General features: G+C 37.5%; 2 protein-coding genes and 1 long non-coding RNA gene across 9 annotated transcripts; 2 read left to right on the top strand and 1 right to left on the bottom strand.

Moving 5' to 3' along the window:
* Positions 19-2,597, bottom strand: LOC109949384. Its single transcript, XR_002271908.1, has 3 exons — positions 2,298-2,597; positions 1,346-1,409; positions 19-291 (listed from the first exon to the last, which is right to left on the bottom strand). It is a non-coding gene; the product is annotated as an uncharacterized LOC109949384 (long non-coding RNA).
* Positions 4,081-8,644, top strand: LOC18776088 (protein NUCLEAR FUSION DEFECTIVE 6, chloroplastic/mitochondrial). Of its 4 annotated transcripts, none has more exons than XM_020564951.1 (4): positions 4,081-4,382; positions 4,892-5,010; positions 7,158-7,203; positions 8,366-8,644. In XM_020564951.1, the coding sequence occupies exons 1-3, from the start codon at positions 4,207-4,209 to the stop codon at positions 7,175-7,177; spliced, it is 315 nt and encodes a 104-aa protein (XP_020420540.1). In that variant the 5' UTR covers positions 4,081-4,206; the 3' UTR covers positions 7,178-7,203; positions 8,366-8,644. The 4 variants fall into 4 exon arrangements, with proteins under 4 accessions (XP_020420540.1, XP_020420539.1, XP_007211124.1 ...); XM_020564950.1 differs by lacking the exon at positions 8,366-8,644 and adding an exon at positions 7,314-7,697; XM_007211062.2 differs by lacking the exon at positions 8,366-8,644 and having other exon boundaries at positions 7,158-7,697.
* Positions 10,813-15,892, top strand: LOC18777960. Of its 4 annotated transcripts, none has more exons than XM_020564945.1 (6): positions 10,815-11,020; positions 11,110-11,179; positions 13,312-13,421; positions 13,899-14,013; positions 14,164-14,266; positions 15,574-15,892. In XM_020564945.1, exons 1-5 carry the CDS (start codon positions 10,960-10,962, stop codon positions 14,246-14,248), a joined length of 441 nt encoding a protein of 146 aa, XP_020420534.1. In that variant the 5' UTR covers positions 10,815-10,959; the 3' UTR covers positions 14,249-14,266; positions 15,574-15,892. The 4 variants fall into 4 exon arrangements, with proteins under 4 accessions (XP_020420536.1, XP_020420534.1, XP_020420535.1 ...); XM_020564946.1 differs by lacking the exon at positions 15,574-15,892 and adding an exon at positions 14,404-14,759; XM_020564947.1 differs by lacking the exon at positions 15,574-15,892 and having other exon boundaries at positions 10,813-11,020; positions 13,905-14,013; positions 14,164-14,398.

Consider the following 22,988-nt stretch of genomic DNA (forward strand, 5'->3'; position numbering starts at 1 on the left):
TTCTTTTTAAAACTTCCCTTAAACTTCTGCCGAAAATTCGACAGAATCTCCCCTGTATTTTGATCAAACCCAAAGTCTTCCACCTGTCAAACAGTCTCAAGATAACACACCAACTGCCAGACTAACTCAACCAATAGATCTCAATTCCATTTTCTCATGTTCAACTAGATATCAGAGCATTTCTATACAAATTTACAGAACTATAAGGAATTTACAACGAGGTCCTACACTTTGGTGGTGGGGCGAAAGCTGGGAAGACGGCCCTAGTGGTTTCCTTCGTACTTCTACGGCCTGGGGGCGAAAAACAAGTTTAAAAATTGTGAGTGGACAAAAATAAGGTTCTTAAAAACAATTTAGAACATAATAACCCCCGTTTGAAATACATAGGGATAGAAAAGCTATGATTCGATCATAATCAAACTCGAGACATTCAGATAAACATAAATAAATATAATTGTATAAATGCTCACATAACTGAACAAAGATATATCGGTATAACACATGTATGAGTATCGAAGGTACTGATATAAATGAGTGAAACAATAACTGCATTGCAAAGCTTAAAACATCCTTTAAAACTGCCACCTAATTGTACCCCTGTAATAACCGTCAATTCCCTGGCAGGTCTTGGGCGTCACGCAGGCTACCCGAGCCGCAAACTGGCGAAATCAGGGGACTATGATCAGCCTGATCTGCCGGCAGATTCCTCGATGACACCAAGTCAGCTCGAGTCGCTCTGGCAGGATGCAGGGGACCGTAGTCAGCCTGATCCGCAATCCTGGCAGGTCTCGGGGACACAGAGTCAGCCGAGCCGCAATCCTAGCAGGTCTCGGGACACCAAGTCTGCCGAGCCGCAAATCCTGGCAGGTCTCGGGGACACAGAGTCAGCCGAGCCGCAAATCCTGGCACTCACGGTCCGAGCGTCCCCGAAACTCGTGAGGCAATGTCAAGTGCACTGACAGAACTGTAAACAGACTGGATGTCCATAGACATCGGTCCGTCTGAGGGTAATCACCAAAAACAAGCGGGTACATGGTGGTTCTAATTTAGAAAAATCTGATAATTCACTGTAATCTCAATTCTGCTGCTATCTCATCTGATTCGAACCTCAAACTCAACTTTTTATATTACTGGAGCTTCAGTAACTAAGCCTCACGTAAATCAAAGTATTTAACAGTACAAATCATGCTCGAAAGAAACAGTTCATAAAACTTATTCAGATAAACTTATTTATAAAAGCTTATTTATATAAAATTAATATAAAATCATTTATGTAAACTCATGTATATAAATCATTTATATAACTCATTTGTATAAAATCATTCATGAAAGAAAGTCCACTCACTGTTGGTCCGAGCTAGCTGGACCCTTCGAAGGTCCCTCCTGCGGTTCGGTCGGACCCCTGGTGCCTGCTTATAAATGAATAATAAATTAATAAACTGCTGAATAAAAAGAATTTAAATTAAACACCCTACCCCCCGGCTCCTAGAAATACGTGCTCTCATTCCAAGTTACTCCTATGCCCACATTAGCCCTTTCAGACACTTAGACCAATTTTGGAAGGTCTGACGCTCAGCTAAGCGATAAACTGCCAGATCGGCCGACCCGGGACCAGTGGGGTCCACGATCTCCGATGGCCAATCTGGGCTTCTCTGAAGGTTTCTCACAGAGGAGGAACCATTTCCTGCGAATTTGGTCCGAAACGGAAGGTCGGATTAGCCCAAAATCGCGTTATCGCTTAAAATCCAAACCCTAGCCCCAGGGTTCGCGATTTCGGAGTATCCGGGACTCCGATTCGCAATCCGTCGAATCCTACGCGATCCTGAAATCACGTAGACCGACATATCCAAAATTCAGCGCCATCCAACAATTTAACGACACTGCACCCAAGGATCGCGCAATATGGAAAATCCGTTCAGGGCTCAAACGGACTCCGAATCGAGATCCGCGAAATCCTACGCGCTCGTGACGACACGAGGATCTCAAAACTGCCCAGAGTCATTCCACCACCCTCGCCCACGCGCCGCCACACGCGCGGGCAGATCGGGTGTCCAAAGCGATTATGGTTCGTTGAAAAATCTCGGAACCAAGACTCCAAACTCATATTCTAGGTAAAACACCCCATTTGGAGTCACTTTTGTTCTTGGACATACCCCAAAAAGTGGCCGGAAATGGCCGATCACGGCGGCCGAAGTTCGGCCGATTTTCAAGTTGAAAATCGAGTGATCTAGAGGTGAAATCGATCAAAACCCAGCCAACCATCAGTTAGAGTACGAAAAATAGCTGAGAAACCATACCTTACTCGATTGATTTGGTGGAGAATTGAGGGAGAACAAAGGAGATGAAGTTTGGATGAAAAACCGGCGGAAATCGCCAGTTTCCGGCCAATTCCCGGCGGTCCAAGGCCGGCGACGGGTCGAGGAAGGGAGGCGGCGACGAGACGGACCGATTGGCACCAACGGCGGAGGTCGCCGTGCCCTGTGGCGGCGACAAGCTCGAACTGAAATGGGGAGGAGGCGACGGCGTCGCACGCGGGACGAAGAGAGAGAGAGGAGAGAAAAATGAGGAGAGAGAAGGGAGAAGGAAGAGATAAAATCTGACTTTTTTCCAAATTATCGTTTTGCCCTTCGCGGTAATTTGATCGTATCTTCTTAATTACAACTCCAATTCGGGTTTACTCCGTATCTAAGGACTCGTTTCGTCGTGCTCTACGCAACGGCGCAAGCGAAATTCCCAAATTCTTTCTGGATCAAAAAGTCAAATTTTCCCCCATTAGAATATGCGAGGGCAAAATCGTCTTTTGGTTAGAATAAAGAAATCTTAATTTTTAGATATTTTGGTTTGGGTTATTACACGCGCTTCTTACTACAAAGCCTTCGAATTTTAAGGTGTAAAAAAATCATAATTCCACATCACATATTTGAGTTTATAGTAATCATTGAATCAAAGAAACAAGAATGTTATGTTATAAAACATTCACTAGTGTTTTGGTTTGTTTTGAAATAAATTTGAGTTTTTGTTGTCATTTTGAATTTTTCTAGGTCAAAATATGATTTTTGAAATTTTAGGGTGAACAAAATGTCACAAGGAGTCCGTAGTATTTTTGATGTGTGTCCATCTATGATGGCGCCACGTGTAATTTCTATTATTTTTTTAAAAAATTCATACAACATTAATGGCATGTTTACTAATCCGTAATTGGATTAGGAGGAATTGAATTGAGGAGGAGTTGGATTGAGGAGAATTAGATTCCGGATTCCTAATGAAGTTGTTTACTAAACCATATGGATTTAAGGAAGTTAGAGTCCGGATTCCTATTGAAGTTGTTTACTAAACCATATGGAATTTGGGTAGGAGTGGTGCTAATTACTAAAATGTCATCGTTGTTGGGTTAAGGTAGATGACATATTTGGAAACTTGAAAATTGTGTGAGGATATAATGGGTAAAAAAACATGAATTCCTAGTGGGTTAATTCTCTAGGAATTAGAATACCACATCTCACCCAAGAATTGAATTCCTCCAAAATTAGGAATTCAATTCCTAATTTTGTGTGGGGCCCACTTACTTTTTAATTCCTTGATGTGAAGTAAACGCAGGAATCCTCCATAGCTGAATTCAATTCATGATGAGAATTCCAATTCCTGATTAGTAAATACACCATAATTAAAGAAAGATTTTGGCCCTATGGGGATTGTTGCTGTTGATTTTGCTTTCGTCACTATGCAGAGAAGGTATATCAATGTTTGAAGCTTCAGCTACAACCCAAGAATCGTAAGAACCAAGCCGAATCGTGTCCAGCGTTACTCATTAGAGCATATCCAATGGGGGTTGTATAATGAGGTATATGTTAAATATACACAATTTGTGATTGGAATCACCTTCAATAGAGAGGTGTAAACGATTGTAAATTTGCATTACAACCCTGAAATGCAAATTTACATCATTTACAGGTGGGCCCTATATAAGAAAAAGTGAGAAAATGTGGACAAAAGCGAGCAAAATTAGTTACACAGTTTTAGATTTACATGTTTCCCGTTGAAATAAAAATCACATTTATAATCCCGAAGTGTAAATGAGATGTAAAAGTGACTTCACCCCCGACAATACACCCCCCACTGTGATGCTCTTGTAGAAGCTCCCAACAAAGTATCCGGTCCAGCAAGTAACAAAGAAAGCTGTGAGCTTTCGGAAACAGGAAAATAGAGATGGCGGCTAACTCTACTAGACGAACCCTACAATTTTCTTCATCTTCTGCAAAAACCCTTTTGTGCCGTACACCATCTTCACCTTTCGCCTCCAAAGCTTCTAATCTTATCGAACTTACTGCCGTCAAGCCCACTTCTGCTCCTCGACTCGCTGCTCAGAAGCTCAAGTTATCAAGGTTCGATTTCTTTTTTTGTATCTTTAATTTTGACATACTTTGGAAATTTATCGCCTGAGGAATGGAAAAGAGCGCTGTGAATTTGTTTGGCTTCCGAGAAAAGAAAATCTGAATCTTGGGTCTTTTGTGCTTGCTCACGGTTTTTCTTCCTTTCTTTGTAGTTAGTTATGTGAAAAATGATAAATGGAACTTGCTCCAACTGTTCATAATTCTTGCATTAAGCTGATTGAGTTCAGCCTCTTTGTTTCCTTGAATTCCAAAGCTGGAATTTTGTTCAATATTGCATTTACTTGTGATAATTGCACATGTTCAGAGCTCAGTTCATTATGACAATGCCTCTATCTCAGTTCTATTTTGTTCATATATATATATATATATATAAATATGGTTTTTTCTGTTTTATTTTATTGATCATATATGATTGTGATAGTGGTTCCAAATGCTTGAGAGCATTATTAGGAAGACTGCTGAATTTGTTACTAAACTTACTATGATTTGGCCAAGCATAGATTTCCAGTGGAGTTGGCGGGTGTGCAGTCATTGATCCCATTGCATAGTGCTACTGCTTCTGCCTTGTTCACTTCGCTCCTATCTTTGCACAATAACAGCTGGGGATGCCTATCAGAAGGTACTCTTCAGAGTTTACCTTTGTTTTCATACAGTGGCTATGTCTGTGGCTTATGACATTAGATATTGTTGCACAATATCATTCGAGAATCCATAGCATAACCCTCTTCCATGATCTTTGGTTAATGATATTTTCTGTGGAAACAACGTGAATGGGGTAGTTTATTACCAAGCTGAATGTTTGTCACCAACCATTAGGGCTGTACAGGATCCAAACCAATCTGTCAAAACTGACCAATCCAATCCAATCCAATTTTATTGGTTTCGATAATATTGGCGAATTGGATTGGATCCAAAAAATAAAAAACTGATTGAATCGGTTTGGTTAGCGGATCAAGAGTTTGAAATCCAATTCAAACCGAACACATTGGATCGGATTGTAAAATCTCCAATCCAATAAAAAATTGGATTGGATTGATAAAAATTCATTGGTTTCGAACTGATGTACACCCTTTTATTTATTTTATTTTTATTGCAGAAGAGGGTGTACCTATGAGACACTTGTTTCTCTTTTTACATGTTTTTCAAGTGAGATGAGTTGGACCTATAATTTGGAGAGTAATGAGAGAGGTGGGGGTGGAAATTTAATTAAATGTCAGATTAAGATTTCTCGCTGAAGGCAGTGCCTAGCCTGTTAATTTCTGTGAAGCTACCAAACTATGACATCATCTTTTACTTAGTATCAATCTACTAAATAGGTAACTTAAGTAATAGAATTTCCTATATCAGATATGGATGGCTAAGATACATTGTGAGTTTGTCAGATTTTTTTTGTTCTTCCTTTTTTTAATGGACCAGTTGCATCTCATTCATATTGGATCTAAAGGAGGTGAGAGATGTTATCGCTTATTATTATTATTATTTTTTTTGGGGTGAAAAGATGGGGCCATGCCCAAAAGAAAACACTAAACTACGGCTCGAGGCCTACAGAGACCACGCAGGTCATCAACAACAAAGGACCAAATACTCTCGGGAGGCATTTGAAAGGTACAGAGACCCAAATCAAGGCAAGAGCCCAAGTTAGCAAGTCTATCAGCCACCATATTGCATTCACAATAGACATGATAAATAGAGCAGCCCCAACATTTTTTGATGTAGTCCTGGCAGCCCCATAACAAGGTAGCAAGAGGGTGGAGGGCATCTACAGTTTTATTGAGAAGATGCACTGCAATGGCTGAGTCAGATTCCAACACAACATCACTGCACCCCATATCCCAAGCAGATTTGAGACCATCGTGGATACCATCATGGATACCCCATAACTCAGCATCTAATACTTGACCATAACCAATATTAGCTGCAAACCCTTTAATCCACATCCTAGAGCTTGATCTAAGAACAGCACCAGCAGCAATGCAACCAGTCTCTCCATTTTGGCAACCATCAGTGTTAATTATGGTCACTCCTGCAGCAGGGTACTGCCAGGATAGAGTGGCTAGGGAGCGGACGGGTTTATGAGCAAAATCAGTGTTGGCATGTTGCCAATCTGCAGCAGCCAAAAGAATTATGACTGGGATTGGGAGGGAAGACAAACCCAGGATAAAAAATCTTATTGTTCCTCCATTTCCAAAGGAACCAGCATGTTATCGCTCAATTTAACTACCTAGATGAGACCAGAAGATTAACACCATTTCTCGCACCAGAAAGCATCTGTCATGTGTGTTCAAATTCTTAGATTTCTGTAAATCTCTCTAATGGAGAAGGAAAATTAATTCTTTAGTGCATTTGGCTCAACCGAATGCCTTATGTTGAAAAATTGCTGCACCAAGAAATATCGAAGAATGCAGTGTTCTTAGAATTCTTCACAGATATTCAGGTGACATGGGGGAGGAAGATAGAGAAATATCCGGAGGTGGTTATGTTATGTATAGGTAGACAGACATGCCAATTGATTTAATCCATGTAATTGTTTTTTTCTTCTTCTTATCCACGGTGTTAGAATTTCCTTCATGAAAACTCCTTGCAACTTTACTTTTCCAGTGGTTCATTCTCTCATATTGTCCCATTAATAACTGGGTTTGTTACTGATGGGTGATTGCAAACAGAGATCGTTGTCGATAATATTATCTCACTGAGGCTTGTCAAATCATGACTCTATCCTCTAGGTTCCCTTCAATGTCTCACCTTGTACATTGTACCTGTATGCAGGTTTTGCAACTCCTCTATAGCATGGCCAGTGAGCTGCTGTTTCTAGGTACAAGCGCGATCATGAATAGCGGATTTTGTTTCTTTTGCAGGTTTCTGATTGCATTTGAACTTTATTGTAACCCCAAAAAGTAGATGATCGTTTCATTGTTTCTCAAGGTTTTCCAGACTAGTTATGATAACCGGAAATTCAGCATATCCCTGGTTAGAAATTTTGCACACGAGATCGCGACTATCGTGGTATAAACTCTGGAGTTAGCTCAATAGTGGTTTTGAGACAATTGGTAAATCGGGTTTGATGCTTATTGATTTCATCGGCAATAAAATTTGCAGTACGTTATTGTATCTTGAGGAACAAAACCTCCAAATTTTTGTACCACATTATTGCATGCTTTATAGGATGCAATTTTCACAGCTAAAAGAAGACTAACGCCAAGAAACATAAAAGGATTCTTGATGGACCAAGGAAAGGATTGTTTTGAACACTCTTTCAACGCCAAGAAATTTGAATCGCATGACACGAGCAAGTCGTGATGGTTTTCATTTTGGCGCTGACAAGTTTATTTATTGAATTTTTATTGTCCGCCAATAATTCAGGACCATCAACAACTATGACATCATCTTTTACTTAATATTTTTTTGGGCATTATCACTATCCTTATTTGTATATACGATTTTGTGCATCATCAATACGAAAACTTCCAATAAAATGCACAAGTGCACTCATGCTTGGTTTCCTGTTATTAGTGCTTAGCTTTGATTACAAGCATAATTTCAAAATATATAGTAAGTATAGAATTCAGTTTCTTCATACAAAATTTATCGGGGTGATTTTATTGGCATTCCAAAATTTGCTCTTTGCACCCCACATTCTCTTTACACCCTACTGAATTTTAGTAAAATGTAAAATTACTCACTACACCCTATTTTTCTTCCTAAATTGCCCTCATAAACCCCATTCCTTAACTTACATGTGTAAATCCCACCGAAATCGTTATCTTGTTTCAGTGGTAGTCCATCAAATGTGTTTTTGTTTTTCAGTGGTAGTCCACCGAATATGTTTTAGTTTTTTAGTGGTACTTCACCGAATTTGTTTCCGTTTTTCAGTGGTAGTATACTGAATTCGTTTCTTGTTTCAGTGAATTCATTTCTTGTTTCAGTGATCATTTACCGAATTCGTTACTAAGTTTGTACTTAATATTGTTTTTTAGATATGAAGAGGACTCGAAGAGGTACTACTGAGGCTTTATCATCTCGACCTAATAGACAACGTCCCACAGCCTCAACGAGGAGACATAAAGCAGTGAGGTTATCCCCTCAAGTGGACTAGCCCCAACATGGTCCCCAAGACCACTTTAAGGATACTATAGAGGTTGAAGATGTAGTTGCTACTCATGATAGTAATGTTGAGGTAGATGTCGAGCCTACTGAGTCATCTCGAGTAGGTCCCATTGATCCATATTTACTTACAAGTTTTAAAACTCACATAGCAGCTGCAATTTGGAATAACTAAGTAAGTCGTTTTACTGTAACAATAGAAAGCAGAATATAAGTCTGGTTCATGGTAATTAATCTAAATACGACACAACTTTGGAAGTGTCACCCATGATAGCAGCAGAAACACAACACGAAGCAGATACAACAAACACGGCATAGGCACGGGCACAGCGGAAACACAACACGAAGCAGATACGACAAACAAGGCACATGCACGAGCATAAGAGAAAATCCTAAAATAAATTAGGGCGCACAGTAGAAAACCAGTGGACACAACACACAGGTCACCACAAAGTCGGCTCTGATGCCAAGTCAAACAATATGGGTAGAATATTTACAGGTTGTATTTCATTCTCCAAAAGGAGGTATTTATAATACAAGGTTACAAACCCTAGTAGGGTTATACTAGGAAATAAGATAAAGTCCTTATTACATAATATCTATACAAAAAGGAAAGAAATAGAATCCTAATATACTAGGAAGTAAATCTCCTAATTACACTAGTATCTCGCTTACAATGTTTCGGTGGCATCCCACCGAATTTACCTATCGTGTTCGGTACTGGTGTGCTGAACGCAACCAACGACCATCATGAAATCCTAAACTTGAAAAATGCCAAAAAATAAACTCATACCTCATTCGAAGCCTCTCTAACTTCAGTCTCACCCTTCATGAATAAATACAAGATATTTTTTCACCAAATAAGCGTATAAACCTCATTAGGGTTGAAGGAACATGATGGTTTGAGGAAAAAGTCTAACTAGGGTTGCATGAACATTTGTAGGGTGTAGTGAGCAAATTTAAATTTTATTTTAAATGTTTATTTTTATCCTTAACGGTAATTATGTACAAGGGTAAAATAAGTTATTCATATTTAAAATTTGTATGGGGTGCAAAGAGCAAATAATGGGGTGCCAATAAAATCACCCAAAATGTTATTGGCATGCATTTTTTCATATAACTCTTTGCATCCGACTTTATATAAGTTGTCTCACTAGACTTGCAAGACTTATAGTTACCGCTCCTCTCACAAGCAAATATTACTCGAGGTCTCCTTTTGCCCTCACCTCCATAATCAGACCTTTTAATTACAATGACAATATTATTCATTTTTCCTTGTGCACGAGCCCATCTAAGTAATGCATCTCTATCATTGAATATCTACACGTAAAACTCATGTTATTTAAAGATAAAATTTGAAACATTAATGCCACGTTAATGATACTAAAAAGGATTTCAGACAAAAAAGAACTTAAAATAATTACTGAATAATTGTGAATTGATCATTATAATCCATTACACATTCTATTTCCACACTATTGCCTTCAGTAGGGGCGTCACCTTGTTTTTGTTCCTTCAATGGGAATAATATCAAAATAGCTTGCATTAAATTTGTGGTCGACCAGTAAGTTACTAAAATATATATATATATATATATATTTTGGTTCGTTGCCACTGAAACGCAAGTAAAATTTCGATAATAAACAACTGAACAACTTTCCATGTTACGGTGGATCTCCACCACATATTAAGTTCATGACTGGTCAAACACAACTGAAATAGGTGCAACGTTTCGGTGGCATCCCACCGAATTTACCTATCACGTTTGGTACTAATGTGCTAAACGCAACTAGCAACCATCATGAAATACTTAACTTACAAAACGCCAAAAAATAAACTCATACCTCATTCGAAGCCTCTCTAACTTCAATCTCATCCTTCATGAATAAATACAAGATATTTTTTCACCAATATAAACATATAAATCTCGTTAGAGTTCTATGAACATGATGGTTTGAGAAAAAAGTCAAACTAGGGTGGCAGGAACATATGTGGGGTGTAGTGAGCAATTTTAATTTTAATTTTAAATTTTTTTGTCTTAACAGTAATTATGTATAAGGATAAAATAGGTTATTCATATTTAAAATTAATACGGGGTGCAAAGAGCAAATAATGGGGTGTCAATAAAATCTCCTAAAATGTTATTAACATGCATTTTTTTCTTTTCGTATAATAAAAAATAAATATATAGACATTTTTCACATATTTTCATATTTTTCATATTTTTCCATGATATTATATTAATTGAATTAAAGAATCTATTTGAACAAAAATTATTCAAGTAACAAATAATGCTTTTCAAATTGCCACTTGGTTCAACAAACTTCAATTTGAAGGGTTTTATTTGCTACACTGTTGGAGATGCTCCAACATCCAACAGTGTCATTTCGAGCCAATTGATCTTGGGTCATTCATAACCACAGAGCAGGAGAGCATCAGAGTTTTACGATCATTCCAAGTTGACGAAATGGATTGGGGTTTTGTACATAAAGCTTGGGACAAGTGGGCTTCTCCCAATATCGGCTCTGGTGAGTGCCGCCTGCAGAGCCTCGCCTGTCTGTGCATATGTTCCCGATAAGTCTGTATATTTTGGTTTTCATGCATTGAAATGTTGCAGATAAGCCATTAAAAGCAGCTATATTGATCAACTATGACCCAACTGGTCCGTCTCGCTTATTGTCTACTATGTAAGTCAGATTCAAATTCCAACTCGTGCGCCCCTTTAATATTTTTTGTTTTTGGGTTTTGGGAATGGACCTATGTTCAAGCAAGATTGTAGTATAATGCGTCTTTCTGATGGGTTCAATTTAAAGGTTACAAGTCCAAATTGTTCATCCAATTCCAGAGATTAATTGATGCTTGTGTACAATTTATTTCAAATTTTGTATTTATAGTTGAATCTTCAGCTTATGAATTATCGTTATAAAATAAAAGTGGACAGGGGCTGGCTATAGAAGGAGAGGACAATATGATTAACTGAAATGGTTTTATTTGGTTCAAATATTGGTCTCTTTATTGGGGGCTAGTTTTAGGATGTGTTTAGTAAAACTTTTGGTAGTGTCATGAGCAGGGGTTGATTATTACCACTGCAACTTTTCTTTACTTTCTTTAATATCATTACACTAATAAAGCCCAGCTTTTGATGACTTTGATAAGTGGGTGACCTATTCTAGAAGGATCAGGTTAAAAGCATCTTGTTTGGTGTTTCTAATATAGATGAATTAACATAAGACGTGATATTTGAGGGAGAATTGGTAATGTTATCATTCTGCAATTTGATTCCATCCTTCTCTCTCAATGTGAGTGTCATGCTATATGTGTTAACCTTTCACAAAGTTGGCATTATACTTTCAGGAACCTTTGTCTTCGTAGCTTTCAGGAAAATTGCTTTCTTTCCTCTGTAGTCTAGATTTCAAAGTGGTTTTCGACAACCGTGCTTCATATTCCCTTCAACCCCAATTTAGGTTTTATCTTTGAGATATATACGATGTTTGAGCCATAGGCTTGTTTCAGGTCTATACTTTTGGACCACTCAATGGGTACAGACATTATGTCATGTTGTAAAATTTTAGATTGATTTGAGTTGACTTGTTAGCTTGATCATCGTTCCTTCTTCAGCACCAATAACTCAATCTTTTTGTTCTTTTTCCCTTCTTCACCATTAATTCATTTGCTGCACCTGCCCATTTTTTATTTTCAAGGAAAAGCAAAAAGATATGTGAATACACTAGGACAAATTCAGCTTTGCTACTTATATCCATTATTACATTTATAAGTTCAAATGTTATGGATTAATCGAAAAATATATCCCTCATAGAACTTTTTATTGGCCTATTTCCTATATGCATATATGTATGGAGAAATTCATTGGGAAATTTTGTTTGATGGTGCCTGTGGTTAGCAGTCAAATTGGAAGTTGATATGTGCATATAGGTTTTGCTACATGTTACTTTTGTTACATATATATCAAGATGCTACAGTTCTCTTCTCATGGATGTATTTTAGATGCTTCTAGATGTATTTGGGGGTATAAATTTGAATTTTCATAACACAAAGAAGAGTCTTAAGGGAAGTTTTGAGCTTTGAAAGAGGAATTGCAAGGATTAGAAACTTCTCATGACAGGCAGTGATACCAATTGAATATCTGGAAAAGCCTGAGATTGGGGCTGATGATGAGCGAACTATTAAACAAGGGAAAAATAAGGAAGATAAATATCATTTTTCTTAAGTTCATCAACTGCAGATGAAAAATGAATTAAGCAATAGTACTGATCTTCTTGATAGTTGGTATCAAGCTGTGCAGTATAGTTGTCAAACAGTCTACTCTCTAGTGAAGTTTTCCAAGAGTTGTGAATTTTTATTTTAGATATATACATTGTTATTATTGTTATTATTATCATTATTATTTGGCTATTTAGGTCAAAATTTTCCCCAAAGTGTTTAATAGTGTTTTAAATTCTGATATAAAATCCTAATTTTAAAGTAAAAATGTTGCCTTTTCGTGTTTTATTTGCTTGGGATCCACGTAAACCAGTCTACCAAGAGTTGCATCAATTTGGAGTTCAGACTAAAACTCAATACATATTGTTGAATGCTTAAAAAACTGGGCTTGCATGTCAATATGCTTACATTCAAGTTTGCCTGTCATGTTTTGTATGTGTACCTTCTTTCAGAAATAATGATAGGGAACAGTAACCCTTACGTCTATAGTTGCTTTCTGTTTGATTTGGCCATGGGAAAATTTTACTTAAATGTATGATGCTTATCATTTTGTTCTGTTTGGAAGCACTGTACCTGAAGGTTGATTGTATGCATGCAGCGCAGAAGAAGAAGGGATAAAAGTGAATCCCATCGAATTGAGTCAATTCATTGATTTCATCAAATGTGACAAGCTCCAGACTGAGAGCTTCATTATTGGACCAAACCAATGTAAGTTCTTAATGTGGCTGCAATTACCACAATTACTATGTTTAATAAGTAATAACTGTCTGCTTAACTGGAGGATTTGGAGGGGCATATGGTTTTGTATTCCTTATTACATTTTTTAGGGATTTAAAGTGGCCTTATATGGTACTACTGAATCCTGTAAAGTTGTCTTTCAGTTTAGATCATGAAATTTTACAGCAGGTTTTCAATATCTTGACAATGTGTGTTCTTTCACTACAATAAATGAGCTTTTGACGACAACAGAAAACTGCTGCGGAAATGCAAAAAAGGTTGCACATATTATGATAGATGTTGCATCAGTTCATGAGAACTGCTCATATATGCATCTTAGGACTGATTTGCTTCTATACGTGTCTATTTTTTTACGGCTCCTATTTGCACCCTACAGATCCCATCTACAATGATTTATGCTTTGAGATCTAATTGTGGTAAGTTTTACTAGATCTAATATTATGGCAGATATAGTCACATCAATTCATGAGAATTGGTTCTGTGCAAGGTGCATGAACACATCAAAATCTACTGGTGAAGGCGCTATCGTTATGCATACAGCAGCATTTCTCTTGGTTGCATTGTAAGCACTTACCGTCTGTAATTTTTACTTTAAGCACTGAAATGAGGTTTGGGATGTGACTGTAATATGTACAGAATGAGAAACTCAAATAATGTATATTTTTCAAGAGATTTGTGATAATTTGTTGTGAATTATAATTCATTCATGCAGGTACGATGGTTCTATTGGCTCAGCATCTCGTGCTATGGTGGCTGTTGATCAGTTTGCGTGGCAATTAACTCGAAAGAATCTGTAACTTTGTCAAAAAGATAGTGTAAGTTTTTAGTGTGATGTTCTCTGGCACCTTGAATATGTCTTGATTAATTATTCTGTGTTTTTTTTTTCATCACTTGCCACTATTATGTTGCCACAATAATTATAATAATTATATCATTATGCTTACTGATGCAGGGCAGTAGTGATAAGCTGCTGTCCAGCGGCTAAAACAGTGCCAAACCACAGTAGAAACGGAATCCCAGCGATAAACAACACAGAAAATAGATGGATAAAGTGAAGTTGGAACTAAGATAAATGAGTTCTGGGCCAAAGACACCCCAGAGGAACTCTATATTCTGTCATTTCTGAATAAAGTTGTTAAAAGACCCTTATTACAACTGTTAACTAGGCTTATATATTACCCATCAAACCCTAACAAATTGGAAAACCTAATTGACAAAGGAAATTAAACCAAATCCTAACTGGAATAGGAAAACTATAATATCAAAAGTAACCCTAGCCCAATCGACTATCGGGCTACTTAGACCTGGAATGCCCATCAGATGCTCTTGCGTCACTTACTCAAGTCACATCTTTATTAATATGTGACATGGAGATCTAGCATGAAAATTGATGCCGGTTTTGTATAATACCAAAATTTCTTAGGGAAATTTAATCGGATTTTACATTGAGGCAACAAAAGCTAATACAGTTCCTGCTAACAAAATCAGGCTGTTCATGCATCTGTGGTTTCAAACAGCTGATGCTGCAATGAAGCTCAAATATTTTGTGACCGTAAATAATCCGTGTACCGTTCTTATACATGCTCAAACTGCCATGCTCAACCCCAGTAACTCTGGAATGATGCAACATAGGTTAGAAATAATACCAGCATCAGTTGATTCAACAAGCCTTTGGACATTCCCTCCCAAAAAAAAGAAGTCTTAGGACATGATGGCTTTCCCATATACACAACCTCATAAAGCAAAGTAGCGTAGGGAATACCCTTATAATAACCATATTGTCAATGAAATATTCTTGTAAAATCGAAGAATGCATCAATTAGGCAACACTTTTCACTCTGGAACCTTGAAAATTCTTTATGCGTGTTCAAATCGATGATGCTTTTATCACCAGCCTTTTTTGAGTTTACCATGCTTGTTTGAAATCCGACTGCTATGTTATAGGACTGGGGAATATAATTTCTGCTTATGTTTTATTCAAGTTACAAACAATGTAAGGTACATGGTATTGGCATCGTATAGTTCAAAAAGCCCAGAGATGATAATGATCACACCAGAGTTGTCACAAAATCATGAAAGAAATTACTCTTCTAATCATAACGTGCTTTCTTTGCTATTGTAGGTACTAGGTTGCTTCAAAGAAGGCTTATAAGATGCAATGCATCCAATTTGAATGAAAATGGTTCACCCTGGAGTTGCCCTTTTCGTCTTGTTTTATTCTGCTAATACGAAGATCCTACTGGCAAAGGTGCTGTTATCGGAAAATTGCAAGCCTTGGATGAAACCAAATTGAATGTTAAATTGATATGGTGGGATGGGCATATGATTTATTCTTATTTTAACAGAAACAAAAATTATGAGGATCCTTTGTGATCCCAATATTTCAACTGTCATATAAGATCCTTTTAAGGCTACCAAATGAGTAACATGATTAAACCAAATACAAAGATTTAAAAGTAGATGACCATGATTGGCGAGCGCATCTGCCATTATTTTGCATCTTTTCTTCTTCTTTTTCGTCATTCACTAGGGAGGGGAAGGGGGAGTAATATATTGGGTTGCCTCAAGATTGTCTCCTACGTGAATCGCAAGTGCACTTGTAGGGGTGAGGGAAGAGTTTGGCCCACTTCTCAACTGTGGTGCTACCCATGTGCTTCCCATGTGCTTATATTGCCTTATCCAAAACATATGTTGAATTTTTGAACCAAAAAAAGAAGGATTAACTGCTCTTTAGTCCCTGGAGACTTAGTGTCAGTATCAAAATGGGCCTCAAGGTTTCATTTTAATCAATTTCACACCCAACATTTTTGAAATATTACCAATTTACACCTGCCGTTACATTGACCGTCAAAGTCAGACGTTAAATGCTGAAGTGGCAGGCGTGGGACCCACCTTATAACCAAACAGTAGTTAGAAAGAGACAAGACGAAGGGCAATTTCGGAAGAAAAAAAAACCAAAAGGTCGCCTTCTCTCTCCAATGCACGCGTTCCAAGGCGTGCTTCGATTACCAGGCTTGGAAAAATCGAAGAAACTCAGTTTTTGAGTTGTGTTCGTGTACTGAGACAAACATAGAGGAGAGGGTTTGAGGGATTGAGTTTGGAGTGCAAAAATTTGAAATAGACTGCAAAAATCATACTGAAACGGAGGTTTCCGAGGGATATGAAGAATATGAGTTGGGGACTTCGTCCGAAAGGATATGGAGAACCTTTCTACAGTAAGTATGGCTTACTGTTCTAAGGTTCTTGGCAGATGATGTTTTCGAGTGAAAGTTTCAAATAGAGTCAGTTTCGAGTTTGGTGTCGACTGAAAGTTTGGCTTTTATAATGGATTGTGAGTTTTGAGTTAGGTGTCGGTATCACTGTGTATATTTAATTGGTAGATGGAATGGTGTGAATTGTAGGTGGTATGCGGAAGTAAACGTTGGCTTTTGTATGTGGTCCTACAACCACTGGGAATCTTATCTTTTGTTTATATGTGTACTGACATAGAAAGCTGCATTTGTATATGCGTGTTTGTATTTGTATTTGTATGTGTGTATTTGTAAACAGGATTACATGTTTTTTTTGTTGGTAAAATTGGTAAAATTCATGTGTGGCTTTCGACTTGCAGGGGATGAGGTATGATTTTCTATTGAAATGTACCACAATGGTGAAATAAGAGGTAATTATTATGTGAATGGGTATGTGGATTGGTTTGATTATTGTGATAAAGATAGAATGTCAATGACTGAGATAGATGCCATGGTCAAGGAGTTTGGGCACGAAGGTTTGATTAACTACTGGTACAGTATTCCAGGTGATAGTTTTGATGGTAGCCTAGTTAAGCTGAGTGAGGATACAGATGTCTTAGACATGCTAGTATTTGTGCTAGACACTAGGGTGATAAATATATTCGTAGAACATGTCTTGGCATGCAGTCAAGAGCAGTTTTACAGTCAAGTAGGTTCAAACATATTTATAAATTTGGATGATGAATTTGGGACCAAGACTAGGGTAGTGATTCAAGAGCTTGATGACAATTATGGTGCCATTGTTCTAGTGGGTGGGGGAATATCCCAGGTGCAAAAGGTGAAAAAAAACAAGTGTTGTAATAGAAGAGTTGAATGAAGAAGAGTTGAATGAAGAAGCTTCTAAACAAGGCAAAGAAACTGCCACTGTGAATAATGAGGAGAATTTTGACAAGGGCCAAGAAAGGCCAACTCAAGGTTGTTCTGATAAAGGCAAAGGCAAAGACAAATACATGTCACATAGGGTGAAGCGTGCTTTTGGTAAAAAAAGATGCAACAGTTTGAGGAGGACAAAGACTGTTCACCATAAAGACCAAGTTGTGGAAGAAAGGGTTGATGGCGTCAGGATCGAGTTTTAAAGGCATTCCATGATGTTGAGAAGTGGAAGAAGATTGGCAAATGCTGCAGACTTTGAAGATGAAGATGATGATGCTTGTGATAGTGAGGACTCAGATTATATGATTCCCAAGAACTTTAGTGAAGATGAACATGAAGATGATGTTTTTTTTTTAATGAATGGGTGGATGACCAAACTGAATGGACAAGGGTTAAAGAAATGGGAATGAGGCTCATCCTGATTGGCCTACAGATGTTGAATTGGATTATGAAGATTCTGAGTGCAAGGTTTATGCCAAGTATAATTTTGACGAGGAAGTTGATAAGAATTGATCAGAGTTCAATGCTGCAATTGACATGGCAGATCCAAAGTTTGAGATTGGGATGTTGTTTACTGATTGTAAGGTGTTTAGGGCAGCTGTCAGAGAATACTCCATCTTGCAGAATATGGATGTAATGTTTATTAGGAATGAGGCTTTGAAGCTGAAGGCAGTTTGTGGGGACCCAGATTGTGGGTGGATGATATATGCTTAAAAAATGCAACATGAAAACACATTGCAAGTGAAGACATATGTAGGTGAGCACACATGTACACAGCTATGGGAGAACCCTACTATGAAGTCAACATGGATAAGTAAGAAATATGTTGACACTTTGAAGTCCAATCCCTAGTGGCCAGTCAGGTCATTCAAGCAGACTGTTGAGAAAGATTATAATACAAGGGTGTCAAGACAACAAGTGTATAGGGCAAAAGATAAGGCACTAAAGCTGATTGAGGGCAGTTTCAATGAACAATATTCAAGAATTTGGGATTATTGTGAGGAATTAAGGAAGAGTAACCCAGGAACCACAACAATGGTTAAGTGTGATTTCCAACAACACTTGGGCAACCAAAGTTTCAAAGGTTGTAGATGGGTGCTTTTTGAAGAGTGTTTATGCAGGGCAACTGTTAACTGCTGTGGGTATAGACGCCAACAATGAAACCTAGGTAATTGCTTATGCAGTTGTGGAATCAGAGTGCAAGGAATCTTGGATTTGGTTTCTGGAGCTATTGGTTAAGGATTGTCATATTGTTAATGAATTTGGCTTCACCTTTATATCCGACAAACAAAAAGGTTTACTGCCTGCTTTTGATCAAGTGGTCCCTAATTTTGACCACAGATTCTGTGCAAGACACTGTTTTCCAACTATAGGGTGCTTTTCAAAGCAAAAAGCCTTAGAGACAAGTTTTGGGAAGCATCATATGCAACCACTATCCCCCACTTTACAAGGGCCATGGAAGACCAGAAAAAAATTGTCATAGGATGCATATGAATGGCTAACCACTCCAGATAAACCTCCAAGGCATTGGTCCAAGTCACACTTCAACACTCATTTGAAGTGTGACATGTTATTGAATAATCTTTGTGAGTCTTTAAATGCTACCATATTGGAATGTAGGGATATACTAATTCTGTCAATGTTTGAGTATATTATATTTAAGTTGATGAGGAGAATACAAGGAAGAAGGGACAAAATGCTAACATGGAACATGCCTATCTGCCCAAGGATATTTAAGAAGGTGGAGGGAAATAAAGCCAAGGCAGTGCTTGTGTGGCAATGTGGTCAGGTGGAGTTAAATTTCAAGTGTCAGCTGATGGCCATGCACAATATATTGTGGACTTGGAATTCAGAACTTGTTCTTGTAAAGCTTGGGATTTGCAGGGATGGCCTTGTGTTCATGCTATTGCAACCATAAATTATAAATGGGGTCTTAATGTCTTGGATTTTGTGGATGACTGCTATTTGACAACAACTTACTTGAAGACATATGAGAATCTCATACTGCCTATGAATGGGATGGATATGTGGGATAAGAGTGACTTTCCGTCATGTCTTCCTCCGTCTTACTCTAAACAACATGGAAGGCCAAGAAAATGTAGAAACAAAGAAGAGGGATAGTACAAGGGCAAGATGACGATGAGAGCATCAAGAAATCAAGCTGAAACTGCATTGTCTCGTATTCCCAACACACATGACTCTCTCAAATGTGGGCAAGTGGTAAAAATGGGCACAATAAGAGGACTTGCCATAGGAATCTTCCTCCAAAAGCCAAACCTACAATTAAGAGGAAGAGGGGTACTGAAAATACCTAGGTATATCAACTCAATCTTGTTTAATTCTATCCCTTAATAACCCTAAGCTTTTGTTGCTAACTGATGTAGTTTTTATGTTGTAGACCATTATTGATCCATCTGACGCATCCACTCCAGCTGGTGGTCCAAGCACCCTAAAGCAAAGATTCAAGCCTCCAAGGCGTGTGCAAAAAGGGAAGCCTCTGGTAAGTAACTTCTCTTCATGATGGTTATTATGAATTTTCTTCAATTTCGAAATAAAAGGTTAACATCCTAAACATTTTGCAGCCAAAACCAAGTAAGAGAGGACATGCCACTTTTGGAGCACAACCAGCCTCAACTTCATCTCCTCATGCATCAACTTCTGTTTCAACTGCAGGATAAAATGTTGTAGATTGAAGCTCACTGAAAAAGCTATTTGGTGAGACAAACTTATTTAGTTCACGTTTTCTTTGTTATCTTGTCTTTTAATTTTCTTGTTTTCAAAGTTATTTTAAAGAAAATCTTTCAAAACCAACTTTCAAAACTCCTCTATTAAGTTTTAGTTGAGTCATTAGTTTTAAGTTTATTAATTAGGGTATCTAGAGTAATTTAGGATTTAATTTAGTTTATAATTCACAACAACTTGAGAATTTATTCAGTCTCTGTGGGAACGACATTGTACTTGCCTTGGCTATATTGCATTAACCCTGTGCGCTTGCAAGTTTATTTCTTGAATTTAACTATCTAATTTTCAGGTAGTAAAATTATACATCAGTGGCTATGCTTGAGTGTTTAGGTTTTAGCTATGAAAGTTACAAAACTCTTGAGTAGTGGGGTTGAAGGCTAGGCAAAATATTTTAGCATGTTTGTTGGCATGATCTAGCTTTTAGGCTATTTACCAAATAGTGAAGGTTGTTTAACAGTAACCAGTGGACTTGATCAAGTTTCTTGAAATGGCCAAAGGGCCTAAGACCTTTCTACAAGCATAAAAAGATCGGATAAAAGTTCAAAGGCCAATTTTATGGCCTTATACTATGTACAAAATAATAATTAAACTCAATATACGGAGTATAATGATAATATATATGTATTAAGGAACCTTAAGGATATGGGTGGACTCATTGGGTTTCCAAGTTACCCAACATCGGTGGATTATTTTCAATCAATACTAGAACTCCGAAAGTTACAATGTCTCACTAGATGTCAACACAAGTCTCGAGGTCCAAGCCCATGCCGCATATTTAAACGTGAGATTTCTAGAGGATTGCATGCATTTGATTGAAGCCACAAAAGGAAAGCAATCGAGGGAATTGATGTTAATCTGGAATATTCCAAATGAGGAGAAGATCAAGCAACTAGATAGACAATCATGAAATATCCATCAATGCAATCCCACAGATTTAGGAGACTTCAAAAGGAAAGATTTTGAACAATGTTGACCTTCGGGCCATTTAATAACCAACACATGGGTTGACGGATGTCCCTATATAAACTTCATCAGACGAATAAAGAAAAGCCCGACATTAGACACAAAATACCTACTTTTTGTCTTTCATTTTTCTATCCATAGACTAAGTTTTATTTTCCAAGCAAGTAGACTATATTAGTTCTTCACTGTCGTCAGTGTAAGTTAAGTTCTTTCATTTTTCATTACTTTGTTTTTAGATTCAAGTTTATTGCTTTACTTTTGATAGTTATCGAATTTTCTTTAAGTTTAACTTAATTTCAAATTGCTTTATTTTATCGCCTTTATCATTCATACAGTTCTTGTTTTATGCTTACTTAAATTTACTTTTATTGTTGCTTCGATCTTATAAACATTTACTTTCTTGTTATTTAGTTTAATCGCCCTTTTAATTAAATTTGCGTCATTATCATTAAATTCCAAAAAATACTAAAGACACCCATATGAAGCCTAACCATCCTCGACTCCAAGGAAGGGAAAAAACTTAGGTCAAGAGGAGGTTCCTTGCTTGGCCGATCAATTGGCTCGTTAGAAGTCAAAAGCGCAAATGCAACAATCCAACTTTTTCCATGCAAGCCAATCAGTGGCTTGGTGGTGGCACGCCTACGCAATCCAAGAGAAGAATGACCAAAAGTTCATTCCGTCGGACACCTCGGTCAAAAAGAGGGAAACAATATTGTACTGTCATTAGTAATAAAGTTGTTCTCTCTCTCTCTCTTGGTATATTGAGTTAAGGTTGAATGGGTTTTAACCGTTGGTGGGAAATGACACAATCTCACATAGGAATGTGGCTCTATCGCTATAGTAGTCTTCATTTTTTGTAGCCCAATTTTCTTCTCATTAGGGATGCTACTTTTTATTTTCTATTTATTTAGGATTTCTATTCTTTGCAGCCCAATGGTGGATATATCCACATTTGGGATTACATCTAGCCAGGAGGGAGGGCATGTGGAATTGATGTTGAGTTTATACAAACCAATAGGCACAAATTTGTATGATTCCTGATGTGGGGCTCTATGTAATAATACAAATCAACAATTGACACTAAGTCATAGTTCAACTTTGAAAAGAACAAAAAAAGGTAACTTGAAAGAAAAGGAAGAAAGGACCCTAACAAACCAAACTTGTTTAACCTCTGCCAATCATGAAGTTTGAGGTATTTAAGAAGGTTTGGATTTGTTACAGGACAATATTGGGATGGTGATATAAACCGAAGATGTAATTGCTACCCTGCCATCACTATTCTCAAAGCTCGACTGAAGTGCAAGTTAGTATTCCAAGACATTAAATTTGAGAACTCACAATTTGAAAATATTTGGAATACAAAAGGAGTTTTATGCTTTTATTTCTCCTCAACAAAATAGTGTTGTTGAGAGGAAAAAAGAGAATTTTTATTAAGATGGCAAGAGTCATGCTCAATAGCAAAAACTAGACAAAATATTTTTGGGTTGCAATTATCAACACACACACTACTTAAGTGCCATTGTCATAGATATTCGAATTTGAGACAACTGATATGTAAGTCAAAGACTTTTTCCCTAGGCTAGTGAAAAATTAGAACATCAATATCAACAAGCTTGTAATAAATTATTGTTGAGTATATGGCCCAAAGTTACAGTCTCGGCCTGTTCTG

The sequence above is a fragment of the Prunus persica genome, chromosome G5 (genome assembly GCF_000346465.2).
Source record: "Prunus persica cultivar Lovell chromosome G5, Prunus_persica_NCBIv2, whole genome shotgun sequence".
In the NCBI taxonomy this organism is placed as follows: Eukaryota; Viridiplantae; Streptophyta; class Magnoliopsida; order Rosales; family Rosaceae; genus Prunus; species Prunus persica.